Below are 27,062 nucleotides of genomic sequence, written 5' to 3' on the forward strand. Positions count from 1 at the left end.
TGCATCAAATCTATTCTTGAGATGGTCTCTAAATTCAGTTGGGATGTACTCGAGGTCATATTTTGGCTCTTGTCGGCTTGTTTTAGTTTTCTTCAGTGTCAACTTGAACTTGCATATGAGCAACCAATAGTCTGTTCCACAGTTGACCTGTGGCCTTGTTCTGACTGATGATATTGAGCTTCTCCATCCTCTCCACAGATGTAGTCCATTTGATTCCTCTGTATTTCATCTGGTGTGGTCCACATGTATAGTTGCTGTTGATGTTGTTGAAGAAAGATATTTGCAATGAGTAAGTCTATGGTCTTGCAAAATTCTATCGTGCTATCTCCAGTGTCATTTCTATCACCAAGGCCATATTTTCCAACTTCTAATGCTGCTTTCTTTGTTTCCAACTTTAGCATTGTACTCACCAGTAATTATCAGTGCATCTTGATTACATATGTGGTCAATTTCTGACTGTAGAAGTTGGTAAAAATTTCAATTTCCTTATCTTTGGCTTTAGTGGTTGGTGCATAAATTTGATAACAGTAGTATTAACTGGTGTTCCTTGTAGGTGTGTAGATATTATCCTATCACTGACAGCACTGACTTCAGGATAGATCTTGAAATGTTCTTTTTGATGATGAATGCAATGGCATTCCTCTTTAATTTGTCGTCATTCCTGGCATAGGAGACCATATGATTCTCTGATTCAGAATGGCCAATACCAGTCCACTTCAGCTCACTAATACCTAGGATAACAATCTTTATGTGTTCCATTTCATTTTTAACAACTTCCAGTTTTCCTAGATTCATATTTTGAACGTTATCCATTAATGGATCTTTGCAGCTGTTTCTTCTCATTTTGAGTCTTGCTACATCAGGAAATGAAGGTCCTGAAAGCTTTTACTCCATCCATGTCATGACAGTCAACTCCACTTTGAGGCGGCAGCTCTTCCTTGTGTGTTAAATGCTTTCCAACATGAGGGGCTCATCTTCCGGCACTATATCAGATAACAACCCACTGTTACTCATAAGGTTCTCACTGGCCAATTTCTTTTTTAATTTGTATTGTGATTTGGGTAAGAGTTTACAGAATAGATTCATTTGGCCAAGATTTTTAACAAGTAGATCGTTAGGTCCTCCTTCCTAGTCTGTCTTAGCCTGGAAGCTTCATTGAAACCTGTCCACCATGGGTGACCCTGCTGGTATTTGAAATATGGATGGCATATTTCGCCTGAAATGATTTAACCCAGAAGATTTCTATAGATGCACTTTTCAAGTGAGCACTGTTCCTAGTTTTTAGATTCTCCAACAGGGCTATTGTTGTTATGTGCCGTCGAGTCAGCCCCGACTCATAGCGACCCCTCCTTGGGTTTCCGAGGCAGTATCACTACAGAAGTAGATTGCCCCATCTTCCTTCCGAGGAGTGGCTGGTGGGTTTGAACCGCCAGCCTTCTGGTTAGCAGTCAAGTGCCTTAGGCACTATGCTACCAGAGCTCCCTCTCCAACAGGCAGTTGATCCTAAATCAGTGTGGTACAACAATTTCCAGCAAAGTTCAACAGTTAACCCAAGTAGTCCATTAGCCATGCATTTTCTAAACATTCTGGTTCCTCAAGGTTTACTGTAAATTATAGAAACTTGAAAGTCAGCCCAAGAAGCTCTAGTGGCACAGTGCCTAAGGCATTTGACTGCTAACCAGAAGGTTGGTGGTTCAAACCCACCAACCGCCCTGCAGAAGGAAGATGGGGAAATCTACTTCTGTTAAGATTTACAGCCTCAGAAACCCAGTGGGGGTCGGAATCAACGCTATGGCTTTGAGTTTTGATTTTGGTTTTGAAAGTCAGCCCAGCTCCCCTCCAAGACCCACTGAGGATAGCTGGTAACTATTCAGGTGGCAGCAGGTGCCTGCCCTCAGATCAAGGGAGCAGTGTGAGTTGAGGGGCTGAGACTTGCGCTTGCCTTGGCCTGCCTGCCCTGTAGCCTACTGAGGGAGCCCCAGGGGACCATACTCACCGAGGCAGCTGCACGCTGGTTATATGGCCGGGTGCCCTTCAGGGACGTCACCTCAACTGCAGCAGAGCAGGTGATGAAGGCCGTGATGTAGAGGACAGTGGCACCAACATTAAAGATCATTAACTGGTGGGCGGGGGGGGTAGAAAAGGTTTAAGTTTTGAGAACTGTGGAACTTCTCGGTTCCCGTCAACACACCCCTTAGGAGCGAGAATGGGCTGGGGCTCAAGGACGAGGATGGAGACGCATGGGCCTTCCCACTAAAGGAAGCTCAGGAGGCAGCGGGCCCCCCTGCTTGGTCGGCTGGGAGGCTCTCCGAGCAGAAGCATGACGCACCTAAGGCCAGGAGCGGGGAAAATGCCGGGAAGGCCTAGGGGCAGGTTGGGGGCAGTCCTCAGTGAGAAAGCCCATTCCCAATGGCCAGAGGCCATCTCTTTCTTTCACTATAGGAGCTGAAGAAATATGGAGGTCATGGGCAAATCCTGTCTCCACATCCATTTCTGTCCCCCACCCCTCACCTTAGGAGCATTCACTCCAGGGCAAATGCTAGAGACAAGACCCCAGGTGGACCCAGACACTCCAAGCAGGATACTGGGTCAGGCTGGCTGGGCCTAGGGGAGACCCCATTGAGTCTCCCATCTAGGAAAGACACAGGCTAGAAGGGAAGGGCCCTCAGATGACAACTCAGTACCAAGCACATATTATTAATACAAAAGGTCCCATAGCCTCAGCTGATGCCTCCCCTCCCTTTCCAGCCCCTAGACAAGCAGACACCTGCGTCCCTCTGTGAGCCCACTCAGCCATCTTCAACATAGACTCCAAACTGGGGTCACTGACTTTTCCTTTTTTTTTTTAAGGAGCTCTGTATTTTTTAATTTGGAGATTCTATATAAAAACCTGAAGATTTCATCTAAATCTTTCTTATTAAAAAATTTAAAATATCAGAAGATTGAGTCCCACTGGGCCACACACTCTTCTTGTTATTTGCCATCGAGTCGGACCCAATTCATAGCAACCCCTCCTTGGGTTTCCAAGCCAGTATCACTACAGAAGGAGCTCTGGTAATGTAGTGGCTAAGGCACTTGACCGCTAACCAGAAGGCTGGTGGTTCAAACCCAGCAGCCACGGAATCTACGGAAGTAGATTGCCCAACCTTCCTTCCGAGGAATGGCTACTACGCTACCAGAGCCCCTAACATAACCACTAGCAATAGCTGGAGGAGTAGAGGCTGCTCCCTATGGACAGGAGGGTGCTGGGTCCCCCAGAGCCCCCTCCCAGCTCACTTTACTCATCTGTCTTGCTTGGGCCTTGTGGAAGGTCTGTAGTCCCCACCCTAGAGAAACTCAAATTGCCAATCCTAAATCAGCCTTCACCAGCTGCAGTTACAGCCTCTCTGAGCCACCTTGCCCTGGCTGTTAAAAGACCAAGGAACGCAAGAAACACTGCTCTGCCACCATGGCCACCAGTAGCTGCAGCTGAGCCCCACATCTGTGCCTGAGATGCAGAGGCCCCTCCATCTCTAGAGTTTTCTTTCTAAGAGGCCCTGGGGAGTGGGGCAGAGAGCTAGACCCCAAGCAGGAAGCCAGGCCTCTTCCTGGTCCCAGGATCTTCTCCAAGCCCAGCACCCACTGCAAACACTGCCTGGCCCCTGCCAGTGATGTCAAGATCTAACAAACCCGTTCTGTCTTGAGGATGACTCACGTTTCCTCTGTTTAAAAAGACATTGAATTCCAAACAATGCAGCCTAGTCCTGCTGTTGCTTGCCTTATAATCATGTGCCTCTCGCCTCTCTGCTCACTGAAAGCCCCAGACCCCAGCTGCGGGGATTTTCCAGGTCAAGGAAAATTAAAAAAAAACACACAGCCGCTTTCTCTGTGTCTGGCCCTGGTACTTCCTATGTCCGCTGTCAGCCCGGGGTCCAGAGGAGGCTGACCTGGGGCAAACCTGGGCCACCCACCCTCCCCACACAGGGCTGCTCACCCAGGAGGCAGCTGGGAAATGACAACCTAACTGCAGCCGAGCCTGGGTAATTCCCCACAGCTCACCCCAGCCTCCGGCTGCCGACAGACAGACAGACCCACTGCAACACTTGCTCGAATCCTGACCACCCCCAAAAAGAAAAATGTTTTTAAGATTCCAAACGGTCTCCTGTGAATCCATTCACCAGCCCATCACTTTGGCCTCTTCCACAGAGAAAGTCAAACCTGCGTCCTTCTCAGCTCACCACGGCTCCCGGCTTGATCTCAGAGCCCTGCACCACCAACCCTCCCTCCCTGACCCGGTCACCAGAGGCCCCCCTCTGCTGAACCCTGGGCCCCCTTCCCACTTAGGGAAGGCAACAGGAGTCCTATCACAGCCACACTCAGAAGCCAGAGGGGTCAGGCTGGGACCATCCCCAGCACCTCACCCAGACTCACCACCAGTGGCCAGGGCACCATGTAAAACTTCATGTGCAGCTGAAACAGGTAGAGGATGAAGACGATGATTGTCACCAGCCAGAGGAAGACAGCAACGAACATCACCCAACCATAAGCCGGGTACAGGTGGTATGGGGTGTCGGCAATTAGGGCCCACACCAGCAAGCCCAACACCTGGAGGAGTAAGAAAGGGCCAGAGTCTCCCAGAGCCCCCCACAGACCTCCATACCCTCCCTGCTGAAAGCATTTCTCCTTTAGCCAGTCAGCAAATGGTTCCCACTGTATAGCAGGCACTGGGCCAGGGCCCCTGCCTGGCAACTCCTGCTCCTTTCAGATCTCAGCTGGGATGTTACATGCTCTGCCAGTCTGGTTCCAGAACCCTCTGCCATGCTTGCACGGCTCACCAGGCAGAACCATGGCTGTGTCACTCACAGCTGTATCCTGACACACAGTATAGGACCTGGCCCCTGACGGGGGTCAGTAAAGGCTGCTGGAAGAATGACCAAGTCACCAGCACATCCTTGAGGGACAGAGGCAGTGCTGGTCCCAGAGGCTCTTCCCTGCTGGGCCCAACAGAGAAGTGTCATAAAGGCCTCCCACCTGACTCCCACCAGGTGCTGAAGTGGCAGGATGGGCCTTGACTATTCCAGGGGACAGAGAATGTAGTGGTTAATAGCATGGACTGGAGCCCGACTGCCTGGTTTAAATCCCAGCACCCTTCACCAGCTGTGTGACCTTGGGCAAACTGGTAACCTCTCTGTGGTTAGGTTACCTCCTCTGTAAGATGAGTTTAATGACCACACCTACAGCTCAGAGCTACTTTAAACCCCCATGAGTTTGTGTGCACAAAGTGCCTGGCACATTGCTGGGTACTGTTTCCTTTTATTGTTCCAGAAGAGGCTATGGCCCAGCTGGGCACAGTGTACCTGCCCAACCCTCCTGGCCACAGGGAATCAATTCTAGTGGACAGGGTCACTGCCTCCCCTCAGAGCCCTCTGGGGTGCTAGGCAGGGCGTGACCCAGGGAGGCCTCCAGTGGTCCCTCACATGTGGCTTCTGCCCTTCCCCCGCACCTTCCCTGCAGGTGGAGACCCCCTAGGTGTCCTTCCTCCTCCTGGTGGGTTTGCCTTGGGATCCCTGCCAGCTGAGCACGCCAGAGTTCAGGCCACCGAGGAAGGGGCGGCTGTGCTGGGACGCTTTGATGGAAGGCTCACTTGCTGATTAAGGCCCACAGGAGGGGCTGTCCCTCTTCCTCTGCTGGATGGCGTCTAGGCAGGTGGCACCGAGGCTGTAGTGACACTGCGGCCAGCCTGAAGGGGAGCCAACAGAAGAATCCCAAAGCAGCAGCCCCAGAGCAAGGCCCACCTCTGGCGGCTGGAGACGGTGTTTCCCCAGCTGCTCACCAGCTGAGGCACTGTCAGCAGCATCCTAACCTGGAGAGTGGGCGCTTACCTGAGGGGTCACCACCAGAGTACAGCCAGAGCTAGGGCTCTGCCTGGCACCCCCCACCCTGAAGCACCCGCCAGGACCCAAAAAGGAACTTTCTGCCTGGTCCTGTACACACAGGGTCAGGACAGCAGCCTCTCTGACTTCTCCCCTCCCCTCAAGAGCTGTCACAGACTATCTGCTTGGGAAGGGCCTGCTCAGCTTGCCTTCCCACAGCGGCACTGGGGAAGTAGTAGATGGCACCCTGAGCTTGGAAGTCAGAGCTGGGGTTCAAGTCCTGACTGTACTGTGTGGGAAGGTGCTTGACCTCTCTGTGGGGCTCCATCTGGGCAGTGAGCTTCAGTGAGCTCTGCCCACTGGACCACAAGCCCTGGGAGGGCACAGAATTCTGTGTTTTTTGTCTCTACTAGTAGTCTCCACAACAGGGCCTTGCACATAGTGAATGCTCAGTATGTGCTTGGGAACCAACGATCCTCACTTGCCTCCTCTGTGAAATGGGTACGCTCCTGTACTACACAGATGCAGAGTGTTAAAAGAGGAAGCAGGTATAAATCTGCCTGCCCCTGCCTTCCACCCAGAGGATACCCTCAGCCAAGGTGAGAGACCCCAAATCCAAAAAGAACCAAACCCACTGCCATTGAGTCAATTCTGACTCACAGCAACCCTACAGGATTGAGTACAACTGCCCCATTGGATTTCCAGGGCCGTAAATCTTTATGGAAGCAGGTTACCTCATCTTTCTCCCATGGAGTGGCTGGTGGGTTTGAACCACTGAGCTTTTGGTTAGCAAATGGCACCAGGGCTCCTTGAGAGACCCAAGGAAGGTGTCAAATTCTCTTCTTCCCAGAGCTCTGCATCTGTGCCTCCCCACCCTCAGGGTAAATGCCCAGGGGTCCCACCCCACTTAGCACCCTGCCAGCCCCAACTGCCCCATCAGGGCTCCCATCCAAGCACAGGCAGCTCAGGCAGTGGTCCAGGGGGGCCCACTTTACAAACAAGGGGGTGGGACAGAGTGGCAAGTCCTACAGAGTGGTAAGTCACACACCAAGCTGGGGGCAGAGCCCATATGAATGAGAACCCAGACCCAGAGTTTCTCAGAACAGCCCATCCCCCTCCCCCTGCCTGAAACACACATCAGAGGAGACCAAGGACACACACACACACACACACACACACGTGCACCCGCACACACCCAGACATGGGTGAGGCCACTGTTCTGTAAGAGAACAGATGCAGCATGTCACAGCACTGGCCCAGGGGAAAAGGGGGCATGCCAAGGACAAACATTATCTTTTCATTTCAAGCAAGTTCCTTAAGGGCCTCCCCTGCTACTGTGTGGCCTGGTTTCAGCTCAGTGCAAGGAAGTGAAGTTAGAACAGGCTATGAACTGAAAGTCAAGACAGGACCAAGTGAGGCTTTGCCCTCACCCAAGTCTATGAGTTGTCTGTATTATCACAGATATGCTTGGGCCCAATAACCACCTAACGGTCTCAGCTCTGTACCAGGCACCGGGGGAAGCACCTCCTCTTCTTTATTTCATTGAATCTTTCCCTAAGTATTGTTGTGTGCTGTCAATTCCAACTCACAGCAACCCCATGTGGCAGAACAGAACTGCCCCATAGCAGTTTCTAGGCTGTAACCTTTATTAAAGGAGCTCCAGTGGTGTGGTGTTTCAGGCATGAGCTGCTGACCAAAAGATTGGCAGTTCGAACCCACCAGCTGCTCCGTGGGAGAAAGATGAGGCAGTCTGCTTCCATAAAGATTTACAGCCTTATAACCCCTACAGGGGACTTCTGCTGTACCCTGTGGGGTCGCTATGAATAGGAATCAACTCCATGGTTTGTTTTTAATCTTTATTGGAGCAGATCACCACGTCTTTCTCCCAAAAAGACACTGGATGGGTTCAAACCACCAAGTTTTGGTGAGCAGTCGAGTAATCAGCCATTTCGCCACCCGCACCTCTTCCTTAAGTAATAGGAGGCACTATACAATCCCCATACAGAGCTCTGGTGGTGTAGTAGTTAAGGCATTGGGCTGCTAACCTAAAGGCTGGTGGTTTGAACCCACCAACTGCTCTGCAGAAGAAAGCTGGGGCAATCTGCTTCCCTAAAGATTTACAGCCTTAGAAACCCAACGGGGATCCGCCATGAGTCAGAATCAACTCGATGGCAATGAGTTTGGTTTTGAGTTTTTTTTATGATCACCATTTTCTAGATGAGGAAATTGAAACTCAGAGGGAGATGTGCCCCTGGTCACCCCATAGGTAAAGGGCAGGGGCAGGGTTTGAACCCTGAGGTGTCCTCTGGAACCCGGGCTACTGCCCAGTTGCTGTCAAATGGACTCTGACATGGTGAGCTCACGTGTGTCCGAGTCATCCTGTTCTCAGGGTTATCAGTGATTACCAGACCTTTCTTCCAAGGTGCCTCTGGGTGGCCTCAAACTGCTAACCCTGAAGTCAGCAGCCAAGTGTTAGCATTTGCATTTAACACTGCAAGGCAGTGCTGTGTACAAAAACGAGGACGCTTCAGCGGGTTGGAGGGGCCAGGTGGGAACCAGGCTCGGGCCCTGCTCTGCCCTCCAGCCACTGCCTCTGGGTTCCAGGTCAGCAGGTGCAGCCTCTGGGCGATGGAGCTGGTGGATAAGCAGTGGGAATTTCTAGTGTTCCTCCTGGCTGTGCTGCCCTGGGCCTGTGCCCAGGGAGCCACCTCAGTTCCTGCCCCAGAACAAGGTCCATTGCTGCACTCCAACCAGACAAACTGGTTTCTCCCAGTCCCCTCTCTACCAGGCCCAAGAATCTGAAGGGAGGGCCCAGCGCAGGCTCCCAGGGAGAAACCCTCACATTTGCTGACCTCTTCGCTGCTCTGGGTGACCCTGCAGGGCAGCCAAGGCCAAGTCTTCAGCCTCTCTCCCCTACTGTGGGCCCGGAGCCTAGCGGGAAGCAGGTTGTCTTACAAGAGGACTTACCCCAGTTCAGGAGAAGGAAGACAGCTAGGGGGAGAGAGAGCGGCTCTCTCCCAACTGGTGGACATGAGGCTGAAGCCCTGCCTCTGCCCAGCGCCTTTGGAACTTCGCCCAGGCCCCCTCTCCCTCCTTCCCAAGACGTTTCTCTCTCGCTGCATGTGCTCAGGCCTCTGCCCGTGGGTGTTGGCTATGCATCTCTCTGGGTTTGTGCCTTCAACAACTACTTATTGAGCACCTACTCTGTGTGGGTGCAACAGACAAAAATCCCTGCCCTCATGGAGCTTCTATTCTACTAGGGAAACGACAGACAACCCAGTGAATGAGTCAAATGCCAGTGGAGAGGGCAGGATACATGCTGGGGCAGAATCCAGCAGAGAAGGAGACAGAAGGCGGGCATCAGGACACTGGCAAATTTACCTGAAGGGCCAAGAAAGAGCAAAGACCTGAGGGAGGGGAGGCAGGCAGCCTGAGACTCAGGACTCTGAACTAACAGGTAACGTGATAGCAAAACCAAACTCGCTGCCCTTGAGTTGAGTCCAACTCATAGCGACCCTCTTTGGGTTTCCAAGGCGACAAATCTTTACAGAAGTAGATTGCCCAGTCCAGGATGAGCGCAACTCTGCCTGCACCTCTCTGTGTCCCGGTTTCTGTAGGTTGTTTCCACACATACACCTCCATGCGTCTCTCACAGACACACACACACAGAGAGAGCCAAACCCCATCCTCTCTTTCCCTTCCTTCCAAGATCTCTCAGGCCCCTGCAAAGCCTCCTCAGGCAGGTGCCACATAGAAACAGAGAACTGTCTAGAAATCTCAAAGGTAATGGGCCTTTTTTCCTGAAAACGTCAAGATTTTGGATCAGGAATGTTTCCTTTAAACAAGGACTGCAATGACAACGAGCACACAGATCCCAGGACCTCCTCACCTCTGGGAGAGTTTCCCTACTACTGGGCAACAGAGAGAGGTTTTTGGTAAAAACACCTGCACGGCCAGAGGGGAGCAATTTGTCACAAATGCCCGACCCAGAGGCATGCCTGGCTCCAGGGCATCCCCACCAGTTTCTCTAGAAACTGCTGACTGCTCACCGGGCCAAGTTCATGCAAGTTCCCTTCCTGAGTCTGGTGGAGCCTCTTCCATCTCACCTTTCTTAGCTACTCTTTCATGACTACAATGTCATGATCTTATTTAACCTTTACAGCAATTGTGTGATGCTAGTATCAGTTATGACAGATGGCTGGCCTATATACTGCTTGGGTTCAGGCTCTGATCATGCCCATTTACTAGCTGTGTGACTTCAGGCAAGTTGCTTAACCTTTCTGTGCTTTAGTGCCCTCATCCTAAAAATGAGGATAAGAACGGTACCCACCTTATAGGGTCGTTTTGAGATATATATGAAGTAACACATGCAAGATCCTTAGACCAGCACCTCACATATGCTTAACAAGCAATCCATGTTCTACTGTCGTCCTCACTGAGAAAGGAAAGAGCAGGTTAAGATCATGGGATTTCAAATTAGCCCAAGGGACTGGTAGAACATGTGATCCTCAGTCTATTATGACCAAGACCAGAAGAACTAGATGATGCCCAGCTACACTGTCAACCCCTCGCAGGGGGATCAGCACAGGAGATCCTGGATAGAATGGGAGAACAAGGTGGAACAAAACTCAAAATCATTAAAAAAAAAAAAAAAAGGATCAGGTTTGCTGGTCTGATAGAGGCTGGTGAGACCCCTGATACTATGGTCCTTAGTTACCCTTCAGGTCTAGAACTGAACTCACTCCTGCGGCTTCCAGCCAAACAGACAGGCACATGGGGTAATTTACATCAGGTAGATAAACTTGAGCGATAGAATTGAGCGATCAATCATGGGAGAACAGAAGGGCAGTGTTTGCACAGGGAGACCGCTGGGAGGGGGCAGGAGTGCATGGGAGGGAAGGACACAGGGAAGAAGTAACCACAGAGAGGAAATGGGAACAGAGCTGTTACATTGTGGGCAATTGCAGTCAATGTCATGAGACAAAATGTGTATAACTGCTGTATGGAAAATGAATTTGCTTTGTAATCTTTCACCTTTTCACTATAAAATTTTTTTAAAAAGATCATGGGTTTTCAAGTCAGTTCTCTGTGCCTCCATTTTCCAAGGACAGAGGTAGTGCGTGCAGTTCCTAGGGGTGTGAGGTCTCCCTGAGGTCCTGCAGGTAGGTAAACTCCAGCACCAGGTGCCAATAAGGCCTCACCCTTATTACAGATAAGGCAGCAGGGAAGCCCCAGAAGTGCAGCCCAGCCCTAGGATGTCTCCAGGAGCTGTACCACCCCAGCAATTCAGTCTCAATCCTCAGACCTCAATCCTCCCCTCTGCACATGGGAGCAGGGAGCTTCGGCTCAATGTTATCCAAGGTTCCCCTCAGTCTGAGGCCTAACATTCCCCAACACAGGCATCCTCCAATGGGGTCCAAAGCCTGCTCTCCTTGTGGGAGAGAGATTCTGCCAACCTTGTGAGTACTAAGCTAGCTCCTCTCCCACCAACTCTCCTTTGATTCCTCCTCACCTCCTGGGCAGGGTCAGAAACGGCAAGGCCCTTGGGAGATTTGCTGTGTGTCCTTAGGACAGTCACCTAACCTTTCTGGGCTCAATTTCTTCATCTGGCCTATTAGGGAGCTTGGGAGGACACCCACCATTCATCCTACAGGTGTGTTGGGCAGGTAAAATGACAAGTGCAAAGCTGTTGTCAACGGCTGTGAGCGCTGGTAGGCAGTTCTGTGGTGGCTGGGGAAGTAAGCTCCACAGTAAAAGGGCCTTGGTTCCAGGAGCTGCCAGAAAGGAAAGCATCTCAGAGCCTGCAGGGCTGAGCCTGGGGTCTCAAATTCAGCTGCCACCAAAGCAGACAGGTCACAGGTGGGTGGATAGGGCCATGGTGAGAGGAGGAGTAAGTAGCCTGCTGTTCAGTCTGGTGGGAACACAGGCCTACATTAGCCAGAACAATCTTCCATGAGATGCTGTTGTTGTTGTTGTTATGTGCCGTCGAGTCGGCCCCGACTCATAGCGACCCCTCCTTGGGTTTCCGAGGCAGTATCACTACGGAAGTAGGATTGCCCAACCTTCCTTCCGAGGAGTGGCTGGTGGGTTTGAACCGCCAGCCGTCTGGTTAGCAGGCAAGTGTCTTAGCCACTATGCTACCATGAGATGCTAGAAATCTGAATTTCTATGTGAAATATTCAGCTTTTTAGACATTGGCAATGAAATTGAATGTTTATGAAACAAGGCGAGAGTAAGGCTCCAGCCCCCTCGTGGTTATCTGGCAGCACCCGCCAGCCACTAGGAGGGGGACAGGTAGCAATTCTTTCTGCAGCCCCAGGCCTCTTCTCCTCGTTACACCTCCCAGGAAACACAGGGCAATGAAGAGAACCCTTCTCAGGGTTCCCCCTTAGCCCAGAACACATCTGGGCTCCTGAGGACACTCAGAACTTGGCCTGGCTGGGCCCAGCCTCCACCCCCGCCCTGGCCCTTCTCCCTGCAGTGAAAGGGACTCTATGGGGACAAAAAGCCACCCATTGTGTCACAGGGGACAAAGGGGCAGGGGACAGAGGCTCCAGGCGCCGGGGTGGCCGCAACACTACCACACACACACCCCAGTCCTGTGCAGAGGGAGACTTGGGGGGAAGGCACGCTGGGATTCCCACTGCACACTGGAGTCCTCACCCTGCAGCTCTGCACGAGGATCACAGCCCGGAACCCGCCCCCAGCCATGAGCCAGCTAGGCCTGGGGCGCCATTTAACTCCTCTGGAGAGCCTCCCTTTCTCCACCTTTTGCCTGTCAGTCACTGAACAAAGCTTCCGAAGGGCCAGCTCTGCACCAGGCACTGTTCTTGTTGTTGTTATGTGCCCTCGAGTCGGACCCAACTCATAGCGACCTCTCATTGGGTTTCCGAGGTAGTATCACTACAGAAGTAGATTGCTCCATCTTCCTTCTGAGGAGTAGCTGGTGGGTTTGAACTGCCAGCCTTCTGGTTAGTAGTCAAGTGCCTTAGGCATTATGCTACTAGAGCTCCCAGGCACAGTTCTAGGCTCCAGGAATGCAGCAGGGAACAGGGCAGCAGGGTCCCTGCCGCACACAGCTCCCCACCTAGGCCCTACTTCTTGGGGCTGTCTCAGGGCCTGGTCCACCTCAGAGCTTTCTAAATGAGGCCTCTACCACATTACCTAAGGGGCTCTGGTGGCATAGTGCCTAAGGCATTTGACTGCTAACCAGAAGGCTGGTGGTTCAAACCCAACAAGAAGGGAGGAAGGGTAACCTTTCACCCTTTCACAATAAATTTTTTTTAAAAAATGATCATGGTTTTCCAAGGACAGAGGTAGTACATGCAGTTCCTAGGGGTGTGAGGTGTGAGGTCTCCCTGAGGTCCTGCTCAACTCAAACACCAGGCACCGATAAGGCCCCACCCTTATTACTGATAAGGCAGCAGGGAGGCCCCAGAAGGGCAGCCCAGCCCTAGGATGTCTCTAGGAGCTGTACCGCCCCAGTCTTCCTTCTGCCCCTGCAGAAGGAAGACTGGGCAATCTACTTCCGTAAAGATATATCGTCTTGGAAACCCAAAGAGGGTCACTCTGAGTCGGAATCAACTCAATGGCAGTGAGTTTGGTTTTGGTATCACGTTACTGGTTAGTTCAGAGTCCTGAGTCTCAGATTGAGATGTCTTAAATTCCAGAGGTGGAAAGCATCTCAGGTTTCTGGACATGGACCCCAGAGACCTTGGTGAGGTCCTCCAGCCCCCTGGGTACACCTTCCATTCCATGCTCCTCAGTCCCTGTGGGCGCCTTTAGGATGTTAGAAAATTCTCCAAACATGAAGCTCAAAGTGTCTCCTACTTGCTCCTGTCGAGGTTCCCACTCAGCCCTCTGGGACCACAGACCAGCCCCCAGGTGGGAAGGCAGCTGCAGGCCCCTGGCCATCCCCAAGGTCATATCCACAGCAAATGGCAGTGGCAGTGCTCTGCAGATGGTCCCCTGAAAGGCAGAGCCTGCCTGCCTACAGATCACCTTCCTCCCTTTCCTGGGGATCTCCTGATGCACCCCAGAAAGCCTCTGAACCTCCCCAGCACCAAGACCCCTCCAGCCACACAGGACTTCCTGGGGAAGGTCTCAACAGCCCCAGGCCGAGTCCTGGCATGTACACCTCCTAACTCCAGCCCCTCTCACTCACCTTGCCAGGCCTCCAGTGCACTCCACCCCTGGGGCCTTCTATCCCCTGGCCCCACCTCTCAAGTAAAGCTCCAGTTATGCCCATTTCACAGATGAGGAAGCCGAGGTCACACTCCGTAAGTGGAGCAGCCCAGGCATTGTCTGGCCCAGCAGGTGGAGAGCCCAGAGCTCCCCTCCTCATCACCAGACAAGCCAGAGCTCCAACTCCCAGAAGGTGGGACCACTAGAGACTGATTTGTTTAGACAGGGCATCACTGCCATAGACAAGACCAGAGAAGGGATAGAGGCAGCCTGTAAACCGAGGGTAGATGGGACGACAGGAAACTTAAGTTCTCAGCATCCCAAGAGGCAGCACTCCAGGCAGACCCCAATCCTCCCATTGGCTCCCCAGAGAGAACCAGCTGTTGGGAGCTTATGGAACTGTTACCACATGAGGCCTGGCCTTGGCCTACTATAGAGTAAGGCTTGGTGGCAGTCTTAAGTGAGCGTCCTCACCACCCCTGGATGTCCTTCCTGAGACACTGGGTCTAGTCCCAACTTCGGTACTAGTGTTCTGGGTGAACATAACAAACCCTGCACTCATCAACTCCCTCAACTTCCTAGAAGGATGGAGACCCCATCCTGCTAACCTCACAGAATGGCAAGTGTGAAAAAAGCTCATCTGAAGTCTGACACTCCCACCTCCCATGTAAGCTGGAATGTTCCAGAACTGGTCCAGGTCCATTCCCTAGCAGCTCACACACTGGGGCTCTCTGGGCCCTGCCTGGCTTGCCGCTCTCCTGCCTTCCTGCCCTTCCCTCCTTGGGCGTCTTCGGAGTGCGGCCTTGGCCAGAGGCCAAGGCCTCTGGCCGTAAGGGAAACAGGAGGCGCTGCCCAGCCCTACAGCAAAGACCTGGGCCTGAGTTCTATCAGCATGCTGGGCTGGGTTCACTGGGGTGGCCAGGAAAAAGACTCCCTCCCCCTTCACCCCAGTTCCCAACTGATACGAGGACCAGCCAACACAAAGTCAGAACTCCGTCCTGGGCCACAGGAAATTGGGTCAACTTCACTCATAAGAGAAATGCAAAATACTACTACATGGCCTACCATGTCCACCTCTCAGGTTAGGGACATGTCCAGAGTGCGCTAATCACCCTGTCGGGGAGGCTGCAGGGAACAGGCATCCCTGGGGAGCAGACCAGGAGGCAAGCAGATCAGGAGGGGCAAATGGGTGGACCCCTATGGAGGCAATTGGGCAGTTGCCTCCAAAATCACAAACGCACATGCCCTCCTACCAGTGGCCCCACTTCTGAAAATGCGTCCTGCAGATACTGCCGCATAGAATGAAACACATGGAAAACATTTACTGCAGCAGGAAGTGTGAGCCAAAGAATGGGAACACGCAAGGGTCTGTGGACAAGGGACAACCACACCAATCACACCACACCACACATGGAATGTTAAAGGTGGTGGAGGAATACTTTAGAAACGGATCGTGATTATGGTGGCACAACATGAAAAATGTGATTATAAATGCGGGAAGTTGCTGCACCGGCAATTGTTTTGGTGTGTACATTTTTACAATTTTTAAAAGTCCTGAGGGTGGGGGGTGGGATGAGAAAGGAGGCTTTGGTGGTGCAATGCATAAAGCATTTGACTGCCAACCAGAAGGTTGATGGTTCAAACCCACCAGATGCTCCGCAGAAGGAAGATGGGGCAATCTACTTCCATAAAGACTGACCACCCTGGAAATCCAATAGGGTTTCTATGAGTCGGAATTGACTCAATAGCAGTGGGTTTGGTTTTTTTTCGGTTTGGGGGAGAAAAAGCAGCTCTGGTGGCGTCGTGGTAAAAGACACTCAGCTGCTAACCAAAAGGTTGGCGGTTCCAACCCACCATCCGCTCCATAGGAGAAAGGATGAGGCAGTTTGCTTCGGTAAAGATTTATAGCCTTGGAAACTCTATGGGGGTTGCTATGAGTTGGAATCGACTCAGTGGCAGTGGGTTTTGCTTTTTGGGGAAAAAAGGACCTCCAATACACCTTGTTAAGTGAAAAGGGAAAATGCAGATGGGTGTGGGCAGAATATATATCCCTTGAGTAGAATGGAGAGGTAGGCATTTATGACCTTAAAGAAAGTCTGAAAGGACACACAGGAAACTATGGGGGGGACGGGAGTGGGGTCAACTCTAACCAAAGGGAGACAGAGATTTTCACTGTACTCTTTTCTATTTATTATTATTATTATTGAGCATTGACCATGTATTACGAGAAATTAATAACCAAAAAAAAAAACAAAGCCAGACTCACAGCAGTCAAGTCAATTCAACTCATAGTGACCCTTTCTTGGGTTTCCGAGGTGGTATCTCTATGGAAGTAGATTGCCCAGTCTTCCTTCCGAGGAGTGGCTGGTTGGGTTTGAACTGTCGACCTTCTGGTTAGCAGTCAAATGCTTTAGGCACTATGCCGCAAAGAAAGATAGATGGATACACATGGACCACATGCACCGATATACAGCACATCCCTTAGGGCGTATTGCCAAGGCCCAGCCAGTACAACATAGTGCTCCCATGTGTATATTTTCAAGTGAGTGTAAGGGTCATGCATCAAGTCCCCTAGAAAAGACACACACATAATTAATGGTGCTTGCCTCGGGCAAGGGCAATGAAGGGGACTGGTCAGGGATGAGAGACGAATTTTGCACTGATTACCCTTGGTACCATTTGAATGTTTGCTGTGTGTCTATACTATACATAATCTTTTTAAATAATAATATATATATATATGTGTGTGTGTGTGTGTGTGTATATACATATATATATATATATACACATATACACACACACACACATATATATATACACATATACACACACACACACACATATATATATATAAAACAAAATCAAGGGTCCATTAATAGAAAATGGCTAAATGAGCTAAGGGTACAGTCATACTATGGGATATTCTGCAAAAGTGAAAAGGGCGGGGGACAGGTCAGTACTAACATGAAGAGCTCACAGTTGCACTGGGTGTGAGAAAAGCAACTCACTGAACCAAGGATACTGAATAAAACCATCGACGTTTTTTAAAACGTACCAGGGAAGGATGGAAACATCCCAGAATAGTGGTCCTCTGAGGAAAAGGGTTGGTGATCCAAGGAAAACTTCAGCCTTGCCTGCAATAGGTTATTATTTTTAAGGAGAGTGTATTCATATAATGTTACTAGGTATCGTCAAGTCATTTCCAACTCATAGCAACCCTATGTACCACAGAACTGAACACTACCCAGCACGTGCCATCCTTGTCGCCATGTTTGAGCCCACTGTTGCAGTCACTGTGTCAATCCATCTCCTTGAGGGTCTTCCTCTTTTTCACTGACCCTCCACTTTACCAACCATCCTGTCCTTCTCCAGGGACTGGTCCCCCCAATAACACATCCAAAGTACATGAGATGAAGTCTCACCATCCTTGCTTCTAAGGATCAGCCTGGCTGTACTTCTTCCAAGAGAGATGTGTTTGTTCTTCTAGCAGTCGATATTTCTTCATCAGTGTATGAGAGTCATATAATTTTAAAAAACCCAACACCCTCCCCACGACAAGTGATGTGCAGGCAAGCTGGCCCAGAGGAATATGGTTGACACACAAGGCCTCAAATGCTGCATGAAGGAGCGTGAGCCCACAAATCTCAGTATTATCAAAGCCATGGGAGTCCCCAAAACCAAGGACTCCTGTTCAAACCTCTTGGACCCCAACAACCTTCCTGGAGAGCAGCTGACATTCAGGCCCTGCCTCTCCCCCATTTGGAGAGGAGCTTGTGTGCCCTGCTGGGGTTGGAGACAGAGCCAGGCTCACCATAACTGACCTTGCCAACACTCCAAAATGCACAAGGATGGAGCAGGCTGCCCTTGGAGGGGCTGGGCTCCCTGTCCCTGGAAGTATGCAAGCCCATGTTGAAGACGCTGCTGAGGATCTCTGGAAACAAGCCTAAGAGCCCTAGGATTCTGACTGTGGCTATCTGTATAAACACATTTCCCTTTTTGCCTACGCTGCTACCAAAAAAAAAAAACTAAACTCACTGCCGTCTAGTTGATTTGACTCATAGTGATCCCTCCTTGGGTTTCTGAGGCAATATCTCTACAGAAGTAGATTGCCCAGTCTTCCTTTCCAGGAGTGGCTGGTGGGTTTGAACTACCAGCTTTCTGGTTAGCAGTCAAATGCCTTAAGCACTACGCCACCAGAGCTCTGTATGCTGCTACAGTAAGGAAAAATACGTATCTCCTGGCCTGAACACTAACGATTATCTTGAAAACTGGAAGGTAATAGACTGTATCCCCTTAGCTATTTAATGGTTGTTGGACAGGAAAATGACCAGACATCTTTCTCTGATTTTAAGGTTTTTCTTATCCACGAAACCAATTAACCATAAAAACCTGACCCTAACTGCAAAAGCCTGCCAGAAACTGCCCTATAGCAATGAAAAATGGTCTTCTGCCAGAAAAGGGTAGTTGTCAAACCGTTACTTCCTAATTTAAACCTCAAAAAGCCTCATGGTTGCTGGTGGGTGTTAGTAGCAGCCAGGCTAAACACAGCAATGATTGTGAGGATGGCAGAAGACCAGGCATCCTTTCGTTCTGTTGTGCACAGGGTCGCAATGAGTCGGAAACAACTGACTAGCACCTAACAACAGGCCAGAAGTCAATGGCTACTGGTTGTTCTCAGAAGAAGGGGAAGAAGGCAAAGCAGAATCACATTAAGAACGGCCAATGGCCTGACGTCTACTTCTCTCTCCTCTTCATAAGAAGCCGCATTCTGGTCAGCAGTCAAGCTTAGCAATCAAATGCCTTATGCACTGTGCCACCAGAGCTATCCCCCCCCACCGCCCCCAGTATTCTGTCCCGTGGAGCAGCTGGTGGGTTCAAACCTAGTTTCTTCAAGCCATTTGCTTTTTCTGAAATTAAAATGGCCTCCCTATATGTATACAGGGGAGCTCTGGTAGCATAGTGCCTAAGGCATTTGACTGCTAACCAGAAGGCTAGAGGTTCAAACCCACCAACCACTCCTCAGAAGGAAGATTGTGTGATCTATTTCCGTAGGGATACCGACTCGGAAACCCAAGAAGGGGTCACTATGAGTCTATGAGTCAGAAGTCCGACTTGATGGCAGTGGGTTTGGGTTTTTTGGTATATGGCTACAGAATAACTGCTCAGAATAAACCTTATGTTCAAATTCTGGTGAGTTTCTATTATCTTTAACATGGTTAAGATTCCTTTGAAGTTTTGCCATCTCTTAGCAGACTATCTGTGATGCATTCAATTCTGGTTTGATGATTTTATATTCTCTTCTATTTCTGTGGAGAGGTTTTGGAGGTTGCGTGTAGATTTCATTTCTTAGTAACTTTTCCCCAACAATATGAAGCTCAGCAAGACTAAACACCGCAACCTACAATGCACTCAGCTCTCTGCAGCCACTATGTCCCATATTACTCACAGCCCGATCATCTCCATTTTACAGCCGAGGAAAATGAGGCTCAGCAAAATGAGAAACTGATCCATGATTACAAACCCAGGAAGTGACAGAGCCAGAACTTGAACTCAAGGCTACCTGCTGCCAAGCCCCACTGCCCCACAGATCACCGCACTACAATGGCAGCTACAAATTGGAAACTTGAGGGCCACCCACAGCCCCAGGAGGCAGGTCAGGAAGGACTGACAGTGACAAATACAAATGGCGGTATTGCCACAGGACACTCCTATGGCTTCTACGTCTGGGCATAAGAATATCCTCTGACTGACTGCCCTGCCATTGCATAAACTACGCTCTGTCGCCAACAGCGTTCTCACCCTCCACTTCCACTGTAGCTAAACACTTCAGAGCCCTGGTGAAGTGGCTAAGCGTTCTGCTGCTAACCAAAAGGTCAGCAGTTTGAACCCACCAGCCACTCCAGCTCTACTAGTGGGTCTGCTTCCATAAAAATCACAGCCTTGGTAACCATATAAGACATTTCTACTCTGTCCTAGAGGGTCACTATGAATTGGAATCAACTTGTTGGTAATGGGTTTTGGTTTCGGAATTATCCTGGCCCCAGTTGAGGTCTCCCTTTCTGAAGTCTCTTCTACCCAAAGCTCACTGGGACCACCTCCTCCTGAAACAGAAATAGCTAGAGGCAGAGTTTGGACTGTCAGATCTCAGGGCAGGTCCTGGCTCTATCCATGAGACACCCACAAGCTCCTTTACCCTCTCTGAGTCTCTTTCCTCATTTTAAACCCTGGTAAGATCAACCTTCTCCACAGAACTTGGGAACGATTGGAAAAACAACAAAGAGGTGGGCACTCAGTGTTGTTGTTGTTATGTGCCGTCAAGTTGGCCATGACTCATAGCGTGGGTTTCTGAGGCAGTATCACTACGGAAGTAGATTGCCCAACCTTCCTTCCAAAGAGTGGCCGGTGGGTTTGGTGGGTTTGAACCGCCAGCTTTCTGGTTAGCAATCAAGTGCCTGAGGCACTATGCTACCAGAGCTCCTAATAGCACTTATTAACTACTTATCTCAGCAGGTGTGGGATCTGCTATAAGCACAAGATTAACCACATTCCACAACATTCCATCACCTCCCACCCCCACAAAGATCTGTAGCATAAACCCTCCAGGTTGCTAAGACCAAAAGAGAATCTCAGGATGTGTGGCCCAGAAATCTACAACTTGCCTATCTCCTTAACAGGGTATCTGCGTAAACCCAGCACATTTCTCTTTTTGCCTAGGCTGCTAGGAAACTCAACAAAGACAACAGCTTTAAATTTGCTACAGGTTCCTGGTACAATGGTCTCTTTATCCTTCTCTTTAAGTCGATGCCCTACTCCCCATAATCAACTTCCTAAAATTTATTACTTTTACCAGGAGTGGGAGGGAAGGGGAAGAAACACTGCAAATAAGTAAAATAGAGGGAAAAAATTGTATTACTTTAACTTTTCTGTCTTATGTGGCTTAATATCATATTCCCTTGAATATTCTTTCTGGAACTAGATAGAGGCAGTGATGAATCAGTGAACACCGCTCGGTATCTGTGAGGAACTCTGAGTTGTTCTTCAGGATACACTCTCTAACTAAAACCAAATTCGCTGCCCTCAAGTCAGTTGCAACTTATAGTGACCCCTCTTGGGATTCTAAGGCGGTAAATCTTCATGGAAGTTGAGTCCTCCATCTTCCTTCCATGGAGGGGCTGGTGGGTTTGAACAGCCAACCTTCTGGTTAGCAGTCAAATGCCACTAGAGTTCCTTAGAGGACACGTTCTATGCTATACAAAAAGTATGTCTCCTCAAGGAGCTGGGACCTTCTTACCCTCCCCCTTCCTCATGCCCTACTTTGAATACTTCACCACATCCTGAAAAACAAAGGGGTGTGGTGGGGAATTTGTTTCCATCTTCCATTGTCTCCTCCAAGCACCCTTCCCTGATCCCTCCAGCACAAGTGCATCCTTGGGGACATCTCCTAAACTGAGCCAGAGCTCCTGGAGAAGAGCTTAACCACCTCTGGGGTGTGAGACCTTGAGCAGGTAAGTAGCCTGAGCCTGTTTTCTCACCTGCAAAATGGGGGCAAAATACAGCACTTGGCAAAAGGCCTGGAGCCAGTGTGTGCTGATAGGAGCTATTGTTTCTTTTATGGCTTCCTAGCAGATGGATGGTGCTTCTTGGGTGAACCCCCCGTCTCTGACCCAGTGGAACTGTCTGTTGCCAGAGAAACAACTCAGGAAGCAGCTTCTCCAACAAGAAAGTTGGCAAAGGCTCTAAAAGTTGTGGGTCTTCAGAAGTTTGACTGGAGTCCCTCACATACACCCTTCCCCAGGCACGGAAAGCACTCCAAGACAGGAAAAGGAAGCCCAGCCCATCACACCTAGTCTCTGGGAGTCTAGAGATTCAAATGCAGGGGTCCACCAAAGGACTCCTGGCAAGTCCTACATTCTATGTAGACCTCAGTGTCTCCATCTGTGCAATGGGACCCAAATGCTCAGGGCTGGGCTGCTGAGCCTGCAAAACCAAAAACTCACTGCCATCAAATCAATTCCGACTCATAGTTACCTCCATTGGGTTTCCAAGGCTGTAAATCAGACTGCCTCATCTTTCTCCCACAGAGCAGCTGGGGAATTCAAACCACTGACCTTTTGGTTAGCAGCCAAATGCCTTGAACACTACTCCACCAGAGCTCACAAGTCTCCTCCCAAGGAAACACTAAGACTTGCAGGCCATAGCCTCAGAGGAAAAAAAAAAAAAAAAAAAAAACCCTCTGTTGCCATCAAGTTGATTCTGATTCATAGTGACTCTATAGCACTACAGGACAGAGCAGAACGACCCCAGAAGGTTTCCAAGCCTGTAACCTTTACAGAAGACTGACATATTCTCCCTTGGAGAGGTTGGGTGATCAAACAGAAGACCATTTGGTTAACAGCAGAGTGCTTAAACACTGCACCACCAAGCCTCCTTCATAGTCTCAGCAAAGCTGCCTTATTCCAGCTCACATTGTTCAAATGCAAATGAGCTGCTTGCATGGTCCGGTCCACCAGAGGCTAACCCCCAGGCCCCTGATATGGCTGGGATCCACCCTGATACCTTAGTCACTGTCCTCAGCTCACAGAAGGCCTGGAGGCTGTTCCAAAACTTCCTAAAACCAAAAAAAAAAACCCAAACCCACTGCCATCGAGTGGATCCTGACTCGCAGCTACCCCCATTGGGTTTCCAAGACAGTAAATCTTTACAGAAGTAGATTGCCCAGTCTTGCTTCCGCGGAGTGGCGGGTGGCTTTGAACCACCAACTTTCTGGTTAGCAGTAACACGCCTTAGGTGGCCAGTAAAACCAAATCCCTGTTTCTCATGGCGGCACTCCAGGCCTTCCCTCTGCTACAGGTCATGCCAGGAACAAGTGTTTCAACTCCAACATCACAACACCACACTTCCCTTTAATGTTCCCATCTCCCAGCCTTGGCTCACACTGTGTCCCACTCTCGGGGTGCCCCTTCCCCACCTCTGCCCAGATTTCATTATCATTGAAGTGCCACCTCCTCCAAGAAGCCTTCCTGGACTCAATTTCTCTCTTCCTCTGCCCATTTACATGGGGCTCTCCCCTCCCACCAGGGCTCTGGAAGGCAGCACCTGGCACTGCTCCCCACAGACCAGCCCAGAGCCTAGCACACAATGAGATCAGTCAGTGGCTCTACCTACCAGCAGTTTTACATTAGCCCAGAACTAGGCCTCTCTCCCCACTCCAGGGCAGAGAATCTCAACAGCAACAACAAAACACTCTGGGAGAGGAATTTACTATGTGAGTTCTGGGTAGCCAATTGCACATTTTTTCCAGAGGTGGGATAAAGGATCTACATTTTAAACAAACCCCTCAGGGAGATTCTGTGGATGGATGGAGTAGGGGAGAGGGCCACAGAGATTTGAGACAGCCTGGTGGTGCGGTGGTTAAAGCACTCAGCTACTAACCAAAACGTTGTCATTTTGAACTCACCAGCCACTCTGAGAGAGAAAGATAAGGCAGTCTGCTTCCGTAAAGATTTACTGCCTTGGAAACACTATGGGGCAGCTCTGTTCTGTCTACAAGGTCGCCTATTCCGAATCCATTGGATGGCAGTGAGTTTGGTTTTGATTTGGAGATCACAGAACCAGTGGAAGGTGGGCATCCACCTGGGAGGTACGGTAGATCCCAGCAAGCTTCAGCCCAGCGTTTGGCACCACCCTTTCCTGCCAGAGGTTGGCAGCCTTGATGGAAGGGCCAGCAGCAAAGGACAGCAGGAAAGGTCCTTCTGGTGGATTGTAAAGGAAGCTGGATCTAGTCCACCTCCAACTGCTCCCTAACCAAAACCCAACTCACTGCCACAGTCTACTGGACACCTAGTGACCCCACAGGGCAGAGCAGAACCGCCCCACAGGGCTTCCTAGGCTGTAAATCCTTATGGAAGCAGACTGCCACATCTTCTGCTGGGGCAAATGGTGGTTCCAACCTCTGACCTTTGGGTTGATTGCTTTAACCACTATGCCAGAGTGCTCCTTAACTGCACCCCCGTCCACTGACATGGACCAGACCCTCAGCCGCTGCAGATGCCTCCCACTGGGGCAACCATCCAGCTTCGTGAGCCCACACACATATGGGGCGGTGGGGAAAAGGCGAACAACCCCCGGCGTGAAACTAGTGGGCAGGGTGGAGGGAGCGTCCCCATCTGTTGGCCTCTTTTGGGGTCTGCATAGATTCCCTAGGAGGGGCAGGAGTCGTGCTCTGGCTTCACACAAACCTGCCTCCAGCCCCGCCCCGAGTGTGTTATCTCCGCCGAGCGGGGCCGGCCCAACCAGCTGAAACCCGCGGTCACCTAGTGAGAGCCTGAACGACCTGGCTCCCAGACAGGCACCCACAGGGCCGTGCCTGTGTATGTGTTGTGGGAACGGATGTACCCCCTCGATTAAGCGGGAAGTGTTCTGGGGAGTGTCTTTCAGGGCAGCCATGTGGAACCGCTAGGAGTACAGCCGAAGGTGGTGCGAGAGCGGACTTTGCCTGGAGCCGGGACTCCCAGAGAGGTAGGTGAAGGGCATTTTCCTGGCAGAGTGTGCGCGCGTTGTGCGCAGTGACTGTACTGGGGGCCCTCGTGCCCACGCTGGTGGTGGTGGATGGGGACAATGATGGGGCGTTGGAAAGCAGGCACTGTGTCCGTGGGGCACGGTGCGTGTTCGCAAGGATTGCACTAGAGCATCTCCGGCTGAGAGGGTGCCTGGGAGTTACGGCACGTCGTGGCGCGTGTGAGCCGCGACAAGGCGCGCAGCCCCGGAGCCCCCAGACTCCCAACCCTGTCTTAGCCCGGACGCAACCCCCACCCCGGCCCGCGGCCCGGCGCGCGCCCTCACCAGCTGCAGCAGCATGAGAGCACCGATGTTGGAGCGCACGAAGCCCAGGTCCGGACGCAGCGCCGAGGCGGAGGCGCCGGCCCCCTGCGCCGGGCTGCTTGTCCGCGTGCTCACTTTTGACGGGAACTCGGCCATGGCGGCTCTGCTGGCCTTGCGAGGCTGCTTCAGCCACCGCCCGTCCCGCGGTGGGTGCCGGCTCCGAGCCGCTCCTCCCCGGGGACTCCCGCTCCCGCCGCAGCTCCAGGCTCTACGCGCGACGTCGAGACCCGAAGGGGACAGTCGCCAGGTGCGGCCCGAAGCCCCGGCCCCGCCCCTCCGCAAGACCCGCCCCTTTAACCCTTAGCTCGCCGCCGACCTTGACGCATTCATGCGCAGCCACAATCACATCACAAAAGGACAAACTGAGGCCAGGGTCTCCTTCGAAAGAGCCACGCGTGTCTCCTCTGGGGAAAGCTGCCACCTGGGGATTTCCCTGCACTTGCTGCGCCCTTGACCGCTGCCCTACGTGCTCCTGGCCCGCAGCCTAGCTGTCCCGCGGATGGACTGGAGCTAACAGCTGCCAGCAGAGGTCCCTTGGACAAACCCCTGCGCCTCTGCGGGACTCTCTGTACAATGGGATCAGCATCCCTGTCCAGCTGTTCATACAGAGCCCCCTGCGAGGCGGAGCACCGGGTAGAGGGAGCGTGCATAACTGGGAGTGCGCAGAGGGGCCGGTCCTTTTGTGGCTTAACGTGGTTTTTGCTTCCGAACATACAGAGCAGTCACTTAGAAGAGGGAGAGCCTCGGTTTCCTCGTCTGTAAAATAGGCTTATGAAGGAACCTCACCTCACAGAGCTGTTACCCAAAACAAAACCCACTGCCATCTAGCCTTTTCCAACTCATGGCGACCTCCATTGGGTTTCCAAGGCGGTAAACTTTATGGAGCTCTGGTAGTGTAGCGCCTAAGGCATCTGACCGCTAACCAGAAGGCTGACGGTTCAAACCCACCAGCCACTCCTCCGAAGGCAGGATGGGCAATCTACTTACGTAGTGATACCGCCTTGGAAACCCAAGGAGGGGTCGCTATCAAGGCACATAACAACAACAAGAGAACTTTACGGAAGTAGATTTGCCCTTTCTTCCTTCCGTGGAGCATCTGTTGGATTTTAACCACCAACCTTCTGGTTAATAGTCCAGTGCCTTTGGCACTGTGCCCCAGAGCGGTTGGGAGGAACGCATGAGATAGTGCACGGACAGTTCCCAAGACCGGCCCTGGCACCCGGTAGTGGGGGACACTCACAAGGGAGTGGGAGATGATGTTGGGGCTTCATTTTTCCACCTGTACCCTAAAACTCACGTGCATGGAGGGACACACACGCTGACCATTGCTCACAGCACCTTGCCTTGCACAGATAATTTGTTTATTCATCAGCCAATGTTTGCTGACCACCTATATCAGGGCTTATCTGGGCCCTGTAGGTACAGCAGAGTACAAGCCAGAAAGGCCTTTCGAATCCCACTTTCCAGTGGGGATGACAGTTAACAAAAACTACTCACTGCCGTTGAATTGGATCCGACTCATAGTGACCCTTCCTTGGGTTTCTGAGGCAATATCACTATGGAAGTAGATTGCCCAATCTTCCTTCCAAGGAGTGGCTGGTGGGTTTGAACCGCCAGCCTTCTGCTTAGCAGTCAAGTGTCTTAGGCACTATGCCACCAGAGCCAGAAATCCAACATCTATTTCACTGAGAGGAAACCACACTCTCAGCAGGGTCATGCTCCCTCCACAGGCTCCAGGAGAGAGTCTGTTTCTTGCTTCTTCCTGCTTCTGGTGGCTACCGGCACAAATTGCCTGGTGGCCGCATCACTCCAATCTCTTCCTTTATGGTCACATCGTCTGCTTTTCTGTGTATCAAATCTCCCTCTGCCTCTGTTATAAAAACACTTGCATTTGGATTTAGGGCCCACTTAGGTAACCTGCCAGCCATTCCTCAGAAGGAAGATGGGGCAATCTATTTCCATACAGATACTGCTTTGGAAACCCAGAGAGAGGGGTCCCTATGAGTAGAAATCGACTCGGCGGCAGTGAGTTTGTTTTTTGTTTTTTTGGGTTTTTTTTAGGTAACACAAGATAGTCTTCCTATGGCAAAATCCTTAATTTAAGCATATCTGGACCCCTTTTCCTTATGAGGTAAAATTGACAGA

At 51.1% G+C, this 27,062-nt stretch overlaps 1 protein-coding gene across 1 annotated transcript in view; it reads right to left on the reverse strand.

The window, feature by feature from the left end:
* LOC103202525 (plasmolipin) overlaps nucleotides 1-25,013 on the reverse strand; it is a 28,086-nt gene extending 3,073 nt beyond the window's left edge. The window contains exons 1-3 of the mRNA XM_007947429.2: nucleotides 24,879-25,013; nucleotides 4,411-4,584; nucleotides 1,997-2,119 (exon numbers count right to left, since the gene is read on the reverse strand). Coding sequence (XP_007945620.1) covers nucleotides 1,997-2,119; nucleotides 4,411-4,584; nucleotides 24,879-25,013 — 432 coding nt within the window. The remainder of the gene's footprint in view (nucleotides 1-1,996; nucleotides 2,120-4,410; nucleotides 4,585-24,878) is intronic.
* Between the last annotated feature and the right edge of the window lie 2,049 nt (nucleotides 25,014-27,062).

The sequence above is a fragment of the Orycteropus afer genome, unplaced genomic scaffold (genome assembly GCF_000298275.1).
Source record: "Orycteropus afer afer isolate SDZICR_OR568_19922 unplaced genomic scaffold, OryAfe1.0 scaffold00009, whole genome shotgun sequence".
NCBI classification, from domain to species: Eukaryota; Metazoa; Chordata; class Mammalia; order Tubulidentata; family Orycteropodidae; genus Orycteropus; species Orycteropus afer.